General features: G+C 38.7%; 1 protein-coding gene across 6 annotated transcripts in view; it reads left to right on the top strand.

The window, feature by feature from the left end:
• ATP2C1 (ATPase secretory pathway Ca2+ transporting 1) overlaps positions 1–15,879 on the top strand; it is a 156,700-nt gene that overhangs the window by 135,535 nt on the left and 5,286 nt on the right. For all 6 annotated transcript variants that reach the window (XM_031940210.1, XM_031940207.1, XM_031940206.1 and 3 more), the window contains 7 exons: positions 880–977; positions 6,759–6,809; positions 9,210–9,376; positions 12,126–12,194; positions 12,914–13,030; positions 13,828–13,975; positions 14,550–14,645. In XM_031940210.1, coding sequence (XP_031796070.1) covers positions 880–977; positions 6,759–6,809; positions 9,210–9,376; positions 12,126–12,194; positions 12,914–13,030; positions 13,828–13,975; positions 14,550–14,645 — 746 coding nt within the window. The remainder of the gene's footprint in view (positions 1–879; positions 978–6,758; positions 6,810–9,209; positions 9,377–12,125; positions 12,195–12,913; positions 13,031–13,827; positions 13,976–14,549; positions 14,646–15,879) is intronic.

Here is a 15,879-nt window from a genome sequence, read left to right as displayed (position 1 = left end):
ATCGGATTCCTGAATGTAGAGTCCATCCTAAAATCTTAGCTGGGATGAGAACTCGGCCTTCTGAGTTGGCAGGTGGGAACTCCCTGGGGAGGAGCTAGGATGGACGGCATGGGAAGTTTCGGGGCAGAAAGAGCCCCTGACTGACAGGAAAGTCCCTTTGACCATTCAGTCCCTCAGCTTGCTCATTCTGAAGTGGGGGATTGTCTGCAGTGCAGAGATTTGTACTGATTCAAACAGGACTGAATTGTAATTGATATGTAATGATATTTTTATATAACATCGATAATTCATTTAGGACTCTTTAGAAAGTTGGGTTTTTAAAGTTTTTATTTTAGATTATACATGAATGGAGCCATAATCTTTGTACCTCCTGCATCTTAGATGCTGTGGGCAAAAAGTAAAACAGCCCGTTCACCTATTGGCTTTTCTCCATTGCACAGCCCAGCCTGTCTGTGCCTTTTCTTTTTTCCATGGTATATCTGCCAGTATACCAGAGGCCACTTTCTCTCTGGCCTGTTGCTGTTGGGGGGATATCTGAGCAGGGTTACAGCCATTTCCTCTGGCCCCCCCTTTCTTCTACTCAGAGAAGGCCACTTTTCACATGGACTTGTTAGGGGCCTGCTTGAGACTATTGCTCCCAACGGCTTTATATGGTAGCATTTTACAACTTTATAATGAAATGCATCATTTTGTAGCCATGTGGTATTGTTGAGAGAATGCTTTTACTATAAGATTTATTTTATATTCCAAAGATTCAGAATAATAAAATAAGAATAAGATTAAATGGGAATCCATTAAGAACATGGTGGTGATCAGCTGTGTAATTTGTCTCTTACCTTCTTTACCCCCCTCCCTCCCCAAATCTCATTTTTTCTGCAGCCAGTCGCTTGGGGTTGTATTCCAAAAATTCTCAGTCAGTTTCAGGAGAAGAAATTGATACAATGGATGTGCCACAGCTTTCACAAATAGCACCAAAGGTATGTTTAAAAAACAACTGCATTTCATATTGCGTTTTTGTTTCTTGAAAGGAAGGATAGAATCAATTCTATTTTCAGTTCCAAATTATTTCCCTTTTCCTTTGCCCCTTCCTACCTATTGAAAAGGCAAGAAAAACAAAGATTATTTTTCCATGACAAATTACAGATACATATAGTTAAAAGCAATAAAATTTTAACAAAGTATAAAGGGTGTATCACAAATTTAAATTGCTTATAGGGGAAAATGAAATATTTCAGGGGAAAAACTTCCTGTAAATGACTAAAATAAACAATACATTTGAAATTCCCTTAAGAAGTAGACGAGAAAGCCTTCAGACTGAATTTTGTGGCTTAATAACTCTAAATTAATTGGTATTTTTATCTCAAAAGGCCCCTAAGAGTGTTTGTAGTTGTAAAATTTCTATTCATCACATGCCTTGTAACAAAATTATTTGCTTTAATTAGGACTTTGAAATCTTATCTTTGCTCTTTAGCTTTGTTTATCATCTGGAGTTGGAATTAAAGTAACTGTAGATGTCTTGGGTGGGAATGAAGGAAATGAAGGAAAAAGGAATGGGGTTTGGGTAAGATCAAAGTAGCAAGACAATAAAGCTAGAGTGGGACACGAGGGCCTGGCTGATATAGCCTTGGAGTCTAAATCAACAGATTTTATTTTTCTGTCTGTGGCACCCTGCAGAGTTTTGTGACCTTCCAGGAAAGGACAGGAATGCTGTCTTTGAAATAGATCCTCATCTGGCATTCATCGGTCAGCCTTCCTCACTCCTTAACCAATTAACCTGATCCCAGTGCTCAGCCCTACTCTCTGTTTTCAGTTATCTATCTTCAAAGAATGTCCTATAAGACTTTAGCACAGTTTTGCACTCTGGGAGAAAAAACCAAACCAAAAAACAAAAGAAACAAAAAAACCCCAAGAACTGCACTAAGAATTTTAGGACGCCCTGTAATAGACCATAGCATTTCCATGCATTTCTTCCCCATCTTATTACTTCTTTAACTCAAGACACTCCACTACTCTATTCTCTCTCTAGTCCTTATCACTAACCTTGAGACCCCTTTTGTTTCTTATTGCTTCTCTTGCCATCCCCAACTTCTGTTTGGTCAGATTAAATTTTTGTCTTGCAGCAAAATGAGGATCACCTGCCCAGAACGTTTTTTGAACATTTGTTTATCTTTGATTTTTTTCCCTCTAACTGTAATCACTTGTTTGGATGCAGAGGTGCTTTTCCTTAGGAAACCTAGGCAACGGGGTAAAGAAAAATTTTGTTCTGAAGGTTTTCTTTTTCCTTTTATTTTTAAAATTATTTTTATTTATTTTAATTATATTCCAAATACTCAGGTGGAAAAAATGTGAATTCTTTCAGTTTGTTTCTGCATTTAAAAGGCCAGCCTCCATCCCTTTTTCCCCTTATTATGAGGCAGCTTACTTTTTTTTTTTCACTTTTAGAATTTACTGCCTCAAGGAAACTTAAATTCCTATGGAAGTTAGGGAATAAAATATGTTAACAAGGATAACTGAAATCTTCAGTTAAAATATTATTCTTTAATTCAGATTCTTCCTACCAAACCTTTTGTTTTACAGATGACAGATGATATTAAAATTTGGCAGATTTTGGTACTTTAATCATTATTTTCCTTATTCTATTCATAATTTGGCCCAACAAGTAAAATGTTAAAAATCACCTTAAAGGTAGAATATGGGAGAGAAAATGAAGAATTAATTGCTAAAAACCTGAAAATTATTTAGATAGCTCCCTAATTGTATTTTGAAAAAAATTAATCCCTTTACTTCTTTTTTTTTTTAATCACTCTTTTTTTCCAGGAAAAAAAGAAAACCAAAAAAACAAAACAAAACTGTCAAAAGCTGTTTCAGTGGCATAAAATCATTCTGTTCTAGTATGTTCTGTAAATAGATAGTCTATATATAAGCTAATGCTACCTCCTTCTGTTGCTTTTCTTTCTCTTCCTAAAGCATTACTGTGAATTCTGCTATAGAATATTTCTTTACTAGGACTTTGTCTTTGCCTTTTATTCATCTTTGTGCTGTCAGTCCATCCTGACGGAGTCAAAAAATGCTTATAGGATTTTCTTTCTTGTGTTGCTTTTAAGAATGTCCCCTGAGATATTTCAATTTCAGTAGTTTTGTGGATTAACCTTTTTAAAAAACTTTCCCATCACAAAGATTTTCCCATGTGTACTAAGGGAATCACACTGACTCACTTCAAAGAGAAAAGGTAGAAGTTCTTTGAGCTTTGTATTTCCTAGCAGCCTCCATAAATCTTTTTAGTGTCATTTAAAATTGATCTTGCAAAATCATAATGCTATTAGCCTCTAGAGATGGTTTTAAGATAAATGATATAAACTATCTTTAGCCTGATTATTTGTGAAGTCAGCATGTCATTTCTTTCTGTTTTACTCTGATATGATTTCCCAAGTATCTGGAAGTAGGATTGCCCTATAAGAATATGGATTGCAGAATCTTTGGATTAATGATCCAAATGAAAAGATTGAAAGAATGTGATAACCTTTGTGAAAGAGGCATGTTTTTTGTTTGTTTGTTTGTTTGTTTGCCATTAGGCCACACTATTTTCAAATGATGTGAAAAGACTTGCTTTTATGTTCAGATTTTCCTACTTGTATTCACTCCTTTGTGTATGGATTCTTGAAATGAGAGCTCCTCTTTTGCATGAACCGAAAAGCCTCTAAAATGGTAAAATCTCATCTGATCAGAAGAGATTTGGAAGTCTCCCAGTCATTTCCTGTTGCTCTGGGACTATGTATTAATCCCATCATTGGGTTACTCAGGATGCTTCTTGAGGGGGAAAAAGGAACCCTAGAGAGAATGGAGTCAAAAGCCTGTTGCTATATGGAGAGAGCCGATCCACAGACATAGAATCTCAGAGATGGAGGGGGCCTCAGAGGCCATTTTGGCTAATCATCCCCCATGGAATACCTGCTCTGACCCACCTGGCAAGTGGCTGTCCCACCTCTGCCAGGGACAGCTTGAATTGTCGGACAACCTTTCCAATTCTCCGGGTCTTTCCAGATTGGTTTTTTGTTTCTGCCTAGGCTAAAAAGGCCATTCTCTTAGTTGCTGAATGGGCATTGCCTCATTGAAAGATCTCAGGTCTCCTATTGCCTCAGGGCCCTATGAACCCCGATGGATCCGAGGGAAAAGTGAGGCCGGTGATCTGGCCCAGCCCTCCCTCACCTGCATGTCCCGGCGTGTCATCTTCCTGATGTCATGGTCCTCTTGAAGAACAAGTTCAAACACCAATCACCTGACAGGAAGACTAAACTTGTCTTGGCAACTTTGACCCATTGCTGAGCCTGCTCTCTAGGACCAAACAGACTTCATCTCCAGTTAGACGTGCCGCGTTCCCAGGTCCTTCATTTCAGAATCACATGACAGGCGCTCGCACCCCCATCCGGGCTGTGCGGCCCTGCATCCTCTCCTACCGATGGGTGTTCTTTCTAGACTGTGGTGCTCACATCTGGGCCTCTTGGGATGAGGCCTCCGTGGGACAGCTGCTGGAAAAGCCTCTCCGCTTGGGGGCACCCCCTCCTGCTGGCTCAGGGCCGGCAGCCCACTATAAGCCCCAGACCTCTTTCGGAACAAGTACTGTCTAACCACGGCTCCCCATACGTCGCTTTGACATCAGGTAGAAGTCTTGCCGTTGCATCTTCTTGGATTCACTCCCGGGCACCCGTCTGTGCCCTCCTGGGCCGGCCCCCTACCCCTGTCACCTCCATGGCTGGCTCTGGCTTTATTTATCCAGGATGTTAAATAGCACGAGACCGAGCAGAGATCCAGAAGGCGAGATGTCCTGCAACCTTAACAGTTGACTTTGAGTCCAGTCATCTGCTGAATTCCTTTTGAACCTATCACTTGTCTTCTTGAGGGCCCATGTTTGTCCTTCTCCAAGTGCATGGTCTGAGAAAAGTCAGCACTGGCTGTGAGCACCCAGTGCTTTCATGACGGAGGTGACTCCCTCTCCAAGATTGTTGGGCAGCTGCATTGTCTCACCCTGACTTCTGCCCACTTCTTGTGACTGAGCTTTCTGTGCCGAGTGTGATTGTTGGTTCCTCCATATCTCTGGGAAGCCCTTCCAAAAGTCCGGCTGCTGGTGCCTCCCTGTGTGAGGTTCCTGTCTCGCTGCTCTGGCTCCTTCCTCTGGAAGCTCCTCAGGAGCAGGGAAGAGCTGAGCTTCTTTGTTTTCCCAGAATTTAGCAGTGTCGGTTAGACATGACTGAAGTATTCTTAGTTTTGCTATTAACTCCTGAATTAGAAGATCAGATCTGTGATTTTATTGATATAAGGAACTCCCAAGTAAGGAAACGCCCTTCACTAGTGCTGGCCAGCACCGTTGAGAAGTGATTTAGTCTGTATATGTCAGAACCCACAGGTTTTTCTTGTGTCAAGGCCCACTGACACCATGCTTTTCATTAATAGATTATGATTATTAAATATTAATGCCCACAGTGCAGAAGGACCTAATATTTTAATTGGTAGGGCTTCTTGCTTTCACTTCTCTCCCTTCCCCAACTCTCTTCCCTCTCATTCCCTCCTCTTCTTTTTCTTCCCTTCTTCTTTCCTCTCTTTTTCCATAACATGTATTAAAATTTAATATTTTATTTTTCTTCAGTTAGATGTGAAAACAATTTTTAACATTTGTTTTAAAATTTTGATTTCTAAATTCTTTTCCTTTCTACTCTCCCCCTCCTCCCATTGAGAAGGCTGGCAATTTGACATAGGTATAAAGGCATTTTAAAAATAAAGTTAATGTAATATTCAATAAAATTTGATTAATGTGTGTAGAGAGGGATACCAGCTCACCACTCCCAACCAAATGAGAAATGAGGGAGTTGTACCAAGTAGGTGCTAAAGTCCTTTCTGTGTTCATCTCTGTGAGGGCATCTCACATGTGTATAACCTGAATTTTAAAGATTGTTGAAAGTACTCGATTTCATCAGTGTATTATTCCTTTATTCAGACAGCCTACTTAGTAGATGGTATTTTTTGAATTTCTGTGAGGATGAGCTAAATGGTGTTTTCCTTGTTTTTCCTTCCTAAAAGTTCAGAAATCTGTTTTATAAAAACTATCATATTTATCTTTGGTTCTGTGGTATGTATTTTGCATTATTTGTTGCTGGCAGTAGACTGTCATTAGAATTGTTGTTTTTGGAAAAGATTTGGAGGTCTAGGTGAGGGCAGTAAAATGAAATGAATTAGAAGATACCATGAAAATATAAAGGAAAGAAACTTAGTTAAGCTTGAATAAAAGAGAGTCAGTAAAGATTTCATGTTATAAGGAAAAACTACAGTAGTCACTAAGTCTTCATTTTAGCTCCACTAGTGATAGAAGGGAAGGAAATTGAACATTTGAGCCAGGCACATTCAAGGTAATGAGGAACATAGTGGGGGAAACAAGAAAATTTGTCACCTTTTTTTTTTTTTGTCTTTTGACAGCTTAAAGGGAGGTTCATTCTGTCTATACAATATAAAATTATATAAATTATTATGTATCTTAAAAATAAAGGAACAGCCCAGATAAATGGCCTCTTATTTAGGATGTATACATTCTGTGTTTGTAGGTGAAGTTTCTGTTGTCATAAGTTTTAGAGGTATTATAGAAAGGCAGACCATACATGGCATACCTTTTAACATCCTAACTTTGTAAAGTGAGCCTAGGGATGAGTTATGTATCTGTCCCTTGGATATTCCACGGAACTGAGACCTCCCCCATTTTGCTTTCTCTTTAGGTTGCGGTTTTTTACAGAGCCAGTCCAAGGCACAAGTTGAAAATCATTAAGGTAGGTCCCTGGAGTTGACTCCTGCTCATAACTGCATTTCTGGCTTTATACTAAAGCTCTCGTTACTTGGTAAGTCTTGAAGTTTATACCCACGTGCTGCCTCTGTGGCTTGGAAATGACAGTGGATTAGGAAGAAGATACAAGTAGCCAATCCAAAGACAGTGTGAGTGGTGGCCCAGGGGCCTGCCTCCGATTGTGGCCTGAGGTTGAGCTGCTCTGACAGCATCCTTGGGGGTTGGCATGACTCTGGGCCCTTGAAAGTTTGGGGCTGGCCAGCCCCAGCAGAAAAACCCTGGGCATACCCTGGCCTGGCACAGATCTGCCCACCTATGATCAAAGAGGTTCAGATCCATGGGGCTAGGGCAACCCATGAAAAAAAAGGAAAGTCAGAGTTTTTTGTCTGTTGATTTTTAAAAAACAATAGTAGTACTACTTTGAATCAGTGCAAGGTACATGAAGGCTTGGTAAAGTGTGATATAGGGATAAGAAATAGATGATATTAAATCATAAAATTGGAGAACAGAGTTAAGACAAAGGAAAATGGAAGATTTAGGTGAAAAGTACTTTTAAGTTGATAATTTTGAAATGTAGTCAATTTTAATTCGAAAGTAAAAAGGAAAATGTGTTACAGCAAAAATCTAGAAATAGGAAGCTTTTGATAATAGCTAATATTTATATAGCACTTAATGTGAAGAGCTTTACAGACCTCTCATTTAGGTGTTGTTATTATCCCCATTTGACAGATGAGGAAAAACTGAGGGAGGTAGTGATCTGTCCAGGGTCACACAACTAGTAAGGGTCTGAGGCCAGATTTGAACTCACATATTCCTCACTGCAGGCTGCACCTTCTAGCTTTTAATAAACACTGTTTGTTTTTACCTGCTGTTTTTAATCTCAATTTAAATAGTTTCCTGGTAACTGAATGAACAGAGAAGTAGAAGGTGCTTGATCATTTGGCCTCATGGTCTCTTAGCTGGCTGACCCCAAGATGCATACTGTCTGTGTGCAATACTCTGTACTAACATTGAGTGTTAGAAGGCAGCAGGGAATTGTAGGGGCATAAAACTGGACATGGCCTCCGATTTGGGTCCAGGTCCCACCACACGGTCTAGCTTTGTGACATGGGGTGAGCTCTATGCCCTCTTTGTGCGCCAGCAGAGCCTAGAACTTGTCTGGTGAGCCAGGGTGGGAAGCAGGTGGGGTGTGTAAAAGAAATTCTGTCTCGTTTTATTTTATTTTCATGTTCACATGTGTGTGTGTGTGTGTGTGTGTGTGTGTACTTGTATCCATGTCAGGTTTTGGATTTGTGTTATAATTGTATATTGATCAGATTTTTCAAGTCTTTCACTTCTCTTTCTCTTTGCTGCTTTCATTGTATAAATTATTCATCCAGTTCTGTTCACTTCTGTCATTTCAGAAAGGTCTTCCAGTTTCCTCTGAAATTTTTTGTTTTAATATTTTTACTTTGTGCTAGATATTTCATTTGCTCCTCACAGCAACTGTTGTTATCTCCATTTTACAGATGGGGCAAGGGAGACAAAACAGATTAACTTGGCCAGGGTCACATGGCCAGTGTCTGGGGTCATACTTGAACTCAGTTCTTGCTGACTCCATCCAGTGCTCCATCCATTGCACTACTTGATTGTAATATTCCATTTTATTTGTAACTAGTAATTGATGTATTCATTCCCCAATTTCAAGTCAGCCTCATTTCTCATTTTTTGTAACCATAAAAAAACTCCATAGAGAGCCTTTTTTTCTCTTTGAATTCTTTAGGATATAAGCTGAGAGGTGGTATAACTAGATAAAAACGTACTCTAATTTGATCATATTCTTCACATAGTTCTGAATGTTTTTCAGAAGAGCTGCACCAGTTTGTAACTCCATTTTACCTTTAGACTTTGTTATTTTTGGCGTAAAAATTGTCCAAATATGCATTGCAAGGTACTTTCTAACAGTCACACTTATTAACACAGAGAAACATTTTAATAACTAATTTTATTATATGCTTAATATAGGTTCATGGATCCAAAAATTATGGAGCCACAGTTAGCATTATCAGAAGTCTTATATGAAATGAGACAGGATGGATAATAGTTGAATTTCACAGAAAGCAAAAGGGGAAGTTGGAGATTTCCATGTTAGAGAACTGATTACAAAAGCTCTACACTGAAACTTTACTTAGTGCAGTCTAGTCTTGAGTTTTATGTGAACATATTTTGGAAGGAAAGGAGAAACGGTGTGATTCAGACCATTTTGTAAATAAGAGTTAGAAATTTCAGCTCTTGGTTTGATATTAAACATGGTATAATGTTGTATAATTTTAATTGTGGAAAAAAGAATTGGAAATGGATTGATGACCTGTCAACATTTTTACTATCAGTTTTATTTTTCCTCTAGTCCCTCCAGAGCAATGGATCGGTTGTGGCTATGACTGGAGATGGAGTCAATGATGCTGTGGCCTTGAAGGCCGCAGACATTGGAGTAGCAATGGGACAGACGGGGACCGACGTTTGTAAGGAAGCAGCTGACATGATCCTGGTGGATGATGATTTTCAAACAATAATGTAAGTTTTGTTTTCATAGAAGTGATTTGAAATATTCTCCCCATCAACCAGGGAATTCCATGAGAAAACTATACGAATTATTTAAATATTATCATCACCTAAATGATCTTAGATAGACTACTGGAATAGAAAATGAAACTTCTGTTTTAGTTGCAAATGTTGACTCTTTTGTTCCCTGAATATCAATTCATTTCAGTTCATCATGAGTTGTAAATATTTAGTATGTATGTGTTTGCAAGTTCCTTAGCTGTATACCTGCTGTGACCTTAGCTACCTCACAAGGGCTTTGGATCAAACTCTTAAAACTGAATGTTGTCCTAATCCTGAAGAGAGCATGGGGTCATTCTTCATTTTCCCAAATAGCTTTCCCCCGCCCCCCTTTGACCTCTGAACTTATCTTAGAACAAACATGTTTAGTGATGAATGTGTAATCAGGCCTCTTTGATTGATTCCACTTAGAACATGCCTGCAGGTTTCCTTTCCTAAAAGCAGAACCTCCTATTGAAGGTTCTGTTACTTCTTTTGCTTTTCTAATCTGAGAGTGAAATAATAATTTTTGCATTACCTACCTTCCAGGGTTTTGTGTATGTGTGAGAGAGAAGGGCTGGAAATAAACTTACTAAGAGTCATTGTGTCATGAAGAAAAAAAAAAGAATTGCAATAGTGTACTGTTAACAATACCATATATTTATATCACAGTTTACTCTTTACAGAGAATTTTTATTCCTAGGATCTCACATTATGCATGACCTTTTGGGGCAGGCAGGACAAGTCTTACTCACATTTTATAGGAAACTGAAGGTTAAGAAATTTCATGACTTTCAAACTTTCTCCAGTCCTTGTGCATCTCCAGTTCCAATGGCCTTTTCTCAGTTTTTGTTCTCCTTGTGCAGCCCTTTGGCTCTGTCAGTCAGCATCTTTTCTTGGATGCTCTTCTCTGTGTTTTTGGGACATCTCTCTGCTGGTTCTCCTCCTCGGACCCCTCTGCTGGATCTTCATCCAAGTTCCTTGCATTAACTTGGAGTATCAGCAGGCCTCTGTCCGGAGCCTCCTCACTTCTGCTTCTATACTAGTTCACTTGGTGATGTTGCCACCACCCAGGGAATTACTTGCCAGCTCCATGCTGCTGACTCCAGCTGAGTAACCCCTCTGTCCAGATTAGAACTCCTTGCCTTTTGCCCTTACCTTCTCTGTTACTGTACAGAACACACCATGTCCCGGCTCTCAATCTTCCTCTCCTTCATATCCAGCCTGTGCCAAGGTCCGCAGCATGTCCCCAGTGCCGCCTCCCAGTGCAACCCCAGTGCTGGGTTGCAGGAGCTGCAGGGAGAAGCCGATGGCCTTGTCTCTTCACTCCAGCCCGGCCTTCATTCAATTACTAATGCAGTTTTCTCAAACCTAGTCACCTCCCTACTCAGAGATTTCCAGGGGCTCTTTGTCACCCCCAGGAGCAAACACAAAGTGTTCTTTTGGCTTTCGGAGCCCTTTGTGACCTGCCCCTCCTACCTTTCTGGTCTCCTCCGTGGCCTCCCTACCATGACTTTTCAGTCCATGACCCCCACCTCCCGACTGTTCCAAGAGCCAGATGCTCCTCCTGGTTCCCGACATTCTCTCTGGCTGTTCCCTCTCTGACATCCCTAGTGCTGGCACATAAGTAGGTGTTTAATAAGTCTTATGGAATGACTGGTGATTGGTCACCTCTTAAGTGCTCAGCTCAGTGAGGGCAAAAGTTGTCTTTTACTTTAATTTTGTACTTAGCACCTCAAAGAGGGCTTCTAGCTCAGTGTTTCATGTTGAATGAGCAGTTAAGTGGTGGAGTCAGCACTTAGGCTGCAGAGCTTTGGATGTGCTCTCCCTCACCCTTAGCACAGATCAGTCTTCTTGGGTAATTCTGGGGGCCTGTGACTCATTGGTTTACAGATCTTCCCAGTGATTACAGCCTCACCCTCATGTTCTCACCTTGTGCCAAGTTTGTCCAGACCTCCTGCCTGCCTTTCACAAGGGTTTGGCCAGTGAGATGGGGGCCCTCCTGTACTTCTCCAGGCATTTGGAGGGTATCAGGGAATCGTACGGGCTTGCTTTCACTTCTCTCTCCCATCATGTGACTGGCTCCACCTGTCACCATCTCTCTTTTTGTTAGCCATCTCTCTTTTTGGATGTCTACTTTATGCCTTAACTTGGACAAATTTATTTTGGTATCTTGCACAAAGTTTAATAAATGTTTGTGATCGTGAACTAACTTAGGACTGGGGGCTTCTTTAAAAGATGGGTTTTAATGACACACTGATTAAGTATTTGATCTGTTAGAAATTCTTTCATTTTCTTAATAATGACAATTTATTTGTGGTTTTTTTTTGGGGGGGGGGAAGGGATGGGGATGTTGAGGCACTTGGGGTTAAGTGACTTGCCCAGGACAGCTAGTAAGTGTTAAGTGTCTGATGCCAGATTTCAACTCAGATCCTCCTGACTCCAGGGTTGGTGTTCTATCCACTGCATCATCTAACTGCCTCAAAATTCATTTATTTTTGAAGTAAATTTCCCAGTGTGGGATTTAGTTTTGGTGTTTTTTTTTTTTTTTTTTTTTTAAAGTAACAGTTTATTGATCCCTTTTATTTTTTTATTTTTGTTTAACAATACCTGGACCTCCTTGTTTCTGTGATCTTCTCCCAAAATGTGGGATTAAATTGGGTTGTTTGAATTCACCTGATGTGATAGAAATGTTCATGGTAAATTGTTTCTTGTGTTTTAGGTCTGCAATCGAAGAGGGCAAAGGGATTTACAACAACATTAAAAATTTTGTTAGATTCCAGTTGAGCACGTAAGTTGGTGCCATTTTTTTCCCTCTTATTGATTTTTTTTAAGTTAATGCAGAATACCTGGGAATAGCTGTTTTCTGTTTCTGAGTGTCATGTCTACATGTGAACTCACAGGAAAGTAGAGTAATATTAAAGTAAGAGAATTAATTTGTGTAGTCTGAAACAAAAATAGCATCATCATTAATTCCCAGATACAATTAGAAATGTCCACAAATCCATTAGTAACACCTTTGCATTTATCTGTTTAGAATAAATAATTAAAGCCCATCAAAGTTTTAACAGTTTCTCATAGAATCTTTTCTTCTAATAAGTGCTTGGTTTTTTGGTTTTTTTTTTTTTTTTTAATAAGTCCAATTGTTGAATGATTCTGAAATAGTGTTTTAATTTTGTAACTATAGATCATCACTAATTTTTAAAGTGCTCAAGAAACCTGCCAATTCCTGTTTGGAACCAAAACAGATTTTTTTGTATGTGTGTTGCATGTAAATCTTAATCTAAAGTGTGATCAAAAGCTGCATTAAGAAATACAGTGTTCCATGTTCACTTTTGAGTTATTTGTTCCTCAAGTACCTACTGTGTCTTTATCTTTGAGCTTATGATTATTTGAATATTAAATTTGTCTTTTCAACTGAGTAATAGCCCAATTATTAAGAAATTAGTCTTGTATAATCAGCACCAATTTGCTATGCTTACAATTCACTTAATGGCTTTTTTTCTGTAGGAGCATTGCTGCATTAACTTTAATCTCATTGGCTACATTAATGAACTTTCCCAATCCTCTCAATGCCATGCAGATTTTGTGGATCAATATTATCATGGATGGGCCTCCAGCTCAGAGGTAATGGGCTGTTTCAAATGGGATATGGAAAAACAAAGGTCCTATCAGCTCTAAGACATGAACTACTTTTATATGTCACATTATTTTTCCATAATGTAAACCATGTTAAAAAGTTGTTTTTCATTGTCTGGGAATGAGTATATTTAGATGATGTCTTAATAAAATTCATTATTAAGGTCTGTGCTGAGTCCCACTAAGCAGCTGACTTGCTGAGTGATTGGTAGAATATTCTTTGTGTTCTCTGTGGTAAAAGGAGACAGCTCCTTCCAATAGGAGAAATAGAACTCTTATTCCATAGCAGTATTTGTCATTAGATCTTCTACATGACAAGACCAAGCCTTCAGTGATGGGTTAAATATTTATTTCAAGCAGCATTTGAGAAATAATCTCGAGCATAAAAGATTTTGGTCTGTTTGTGGGATTTCTTGCCGATTTTATTAATATTGAAGTAATTTCCTCAGGGAGTGTTATAGAAATGCATGTATGCAAAAGAGTTACACCTTAGAATAATAAAATGTTATTAATACTAATAATACACAGTGGAAAGAGCCCAGTGAACTCTGACAGTGTGACTGAGCAAGTCATTTAATTTAATAATTTAATTTAATAATTAATAATCCAGTTTCCTCATCTTAAAAATGAGGTGTGGTTTTTTTTTTTTTATGATCTAGGATTTTCTTCCTTTGCTCCAATTCATTGATAATAGTATATATGCAGTATTTCTAGGACTCTGGGGAGAAATCATAAATGTGGACCTCAAACATTTGAAACTGTTGGAATTTCTCTTTGTTTTAAAGCCTTGGAGTAGAGCCAGTGGATAAAGATGTGATTCGTCAGCCTCCAAGAAACTGGAAGGACAGCATCTTGACCAAAAACCTGATTGTTAAAATATTGGTTTCATCAATAATCATCGTGTGTGGAACTTTGTTTGTCTTCTGGAGGGAGGTATGAATTCCCATCCTCAGGTGTTAAACTCAGATTAGTCTTAATATTACTAAAACAATCATTAGAAAGGCAAGTAAAGAAGTAAAGTAAAAGATGTTCTCCTTTAATAGTTTGAATAAGAATGTGATGGCCCCAGCTTTCTCTCTGCTTCAGGGTGGGCAGGTAGCATATAGGAGTACTTTTTGATAATACCTTAAGGTTTCTCTCTTTTTCTTTTCCTTTCCAGCATCACAGATAGGGCAGGACCTTATTATTTAGGGTTCTGTGGAGGGTTTTTTTTTTTTAAATGGTGGCCTCCTATTCACTAAAAACCCAATTAGAACACCAAAAGTCATTGAAAATGTCCACTCTGTGAGCATTCTCAGTTCTTTCCTAAAATGAGGTTGTACATGTGTTCACAAGACGATTTATTTAAATCATCTAGGAGAAATTTGATTTATTTTTAATCTTTTGTGCCTTAGAATACAATTATTTAATGAGAAGATAAAGGGAACGCTCATCTTTAAAGCATGTGCCAGGTTTAGGCATTCAGGGCAGTCTCTAAGGATGCCCTAACCCTTTTTTCTCTTGGCAGCTACGGGACAATGTGATAACGCCTCGAGATACAACGATGACTTTCACTTGCTTTGTGTTTTTTGACATGTTCAATGCTCTCAGTTCCAGATCACAGGTATGCCAATGACTTCCTACCCAGTGCACTGGCTCAGTGGGAGATGCTACTACTGAGGCCAGAGTTGGGGCCTAAATCCCTCCCACTCCATGGCTAGGGATCTCAATCCCAAGTAGATGTCCTGCGAATTCCGATCATTGGTTACAAAGGGGACTGCGAAGAGTAAATGAAATCAGTGTAGACCTTTAGCAATACAGAAAAAAGGAAGACAGGGTCAGTGAATGTCAGCCATACTTTCTAGGTGGCCCAGGGGCTAGAACACTGAATCTAGTATCAAGAAGACCCGAGTTCTAATCTGGTCTGAGACACTAGCTCTATGATGCTGGGCAAGTCTCTTTACCTCTGCCTCAGTTTTCCCATCTGTAAAATGGGGATAATAATAATACTATCTACCTTCCCGGGTTGTCATGAGGATAAAATGAGAGATATGTAAAGTGCTATACAAATTGTAAAGTGTTAGATAAATTCTAGTTAGCTAACACTTATAATAATAGCATGTAAATATGGTGGTGCAGATACTACATGTACTAAGCCAAATATAGTTTCGTAAAAATCCAAATCCTCTGAAGGATTTATTTTTTGGTGTGGAAATACATTTTTTCCCCCTCATTAAACTGTTGCTGGGGTAATGTTCTATGGGAAGAGCATAGGGGATTTAGTTTGGACTGTTTTTATTTTCCTCCTAGCAATTTTCATTTTTCCCCAGGTGAGAATAACTCTTTCAGAATGGAAAGTTTTAATAGATGCCATCTAGAAAAGTCTTAATAAGATAGAATGGCTTTATAAGTTTCCATTTAACAGGATTTTCTATATTAAGTAATTAGCAGTGCAGATTAGAGTAACACATTGTCTTTATGTTGCTACAGATAGCTCCTTTGGGCCAAAGACCAAGAAAATAGAGGACCTGAGCTCTGTATGGGCCTTGCCACATTTTGTTTTCCTTTAGCTTAATTGCTGGCTACATTATTACTAGTTCATAATGTCATCATTCTGTGTACAAACACAGAGTCACAGAGTTAAATATTAAACTTCAGATTCATTTTACAAACTCAGTGTTATATAATCTTACAAATAAGATCCATCATTTGGGTTTTTAATTTTAAATTTTGTAAAAGCAATTAGATGAAAAAAGAAATTGAAAACTTTTAACTTTTATGTCCATCTCTAATGAAACTTAAAATTACTTTCTCCTTTCTTTTAAAATGTTTTTGTAGAATGAGGTATGATGATAATG

The sequence above is a fragment of the Sarcophilus harrisii genome, chromosome 5 (assembly GCF_902635505.1).
Source record: "Sarcophilus harrisii chromosome 5, mSarHar1.11, whole genome shotgun sequence".
In the NCBI taxonomy this organism is placed as follows: Eukaryota; Metazoa; Chordata; class Mammalia; order Dasyuromorphia; family Dasyuridae; genus Sarcophilus; species Sarcophilus harrisii.
This window is presented reverse-complemented; position numbering and strand designations above follow the sequence as displayed.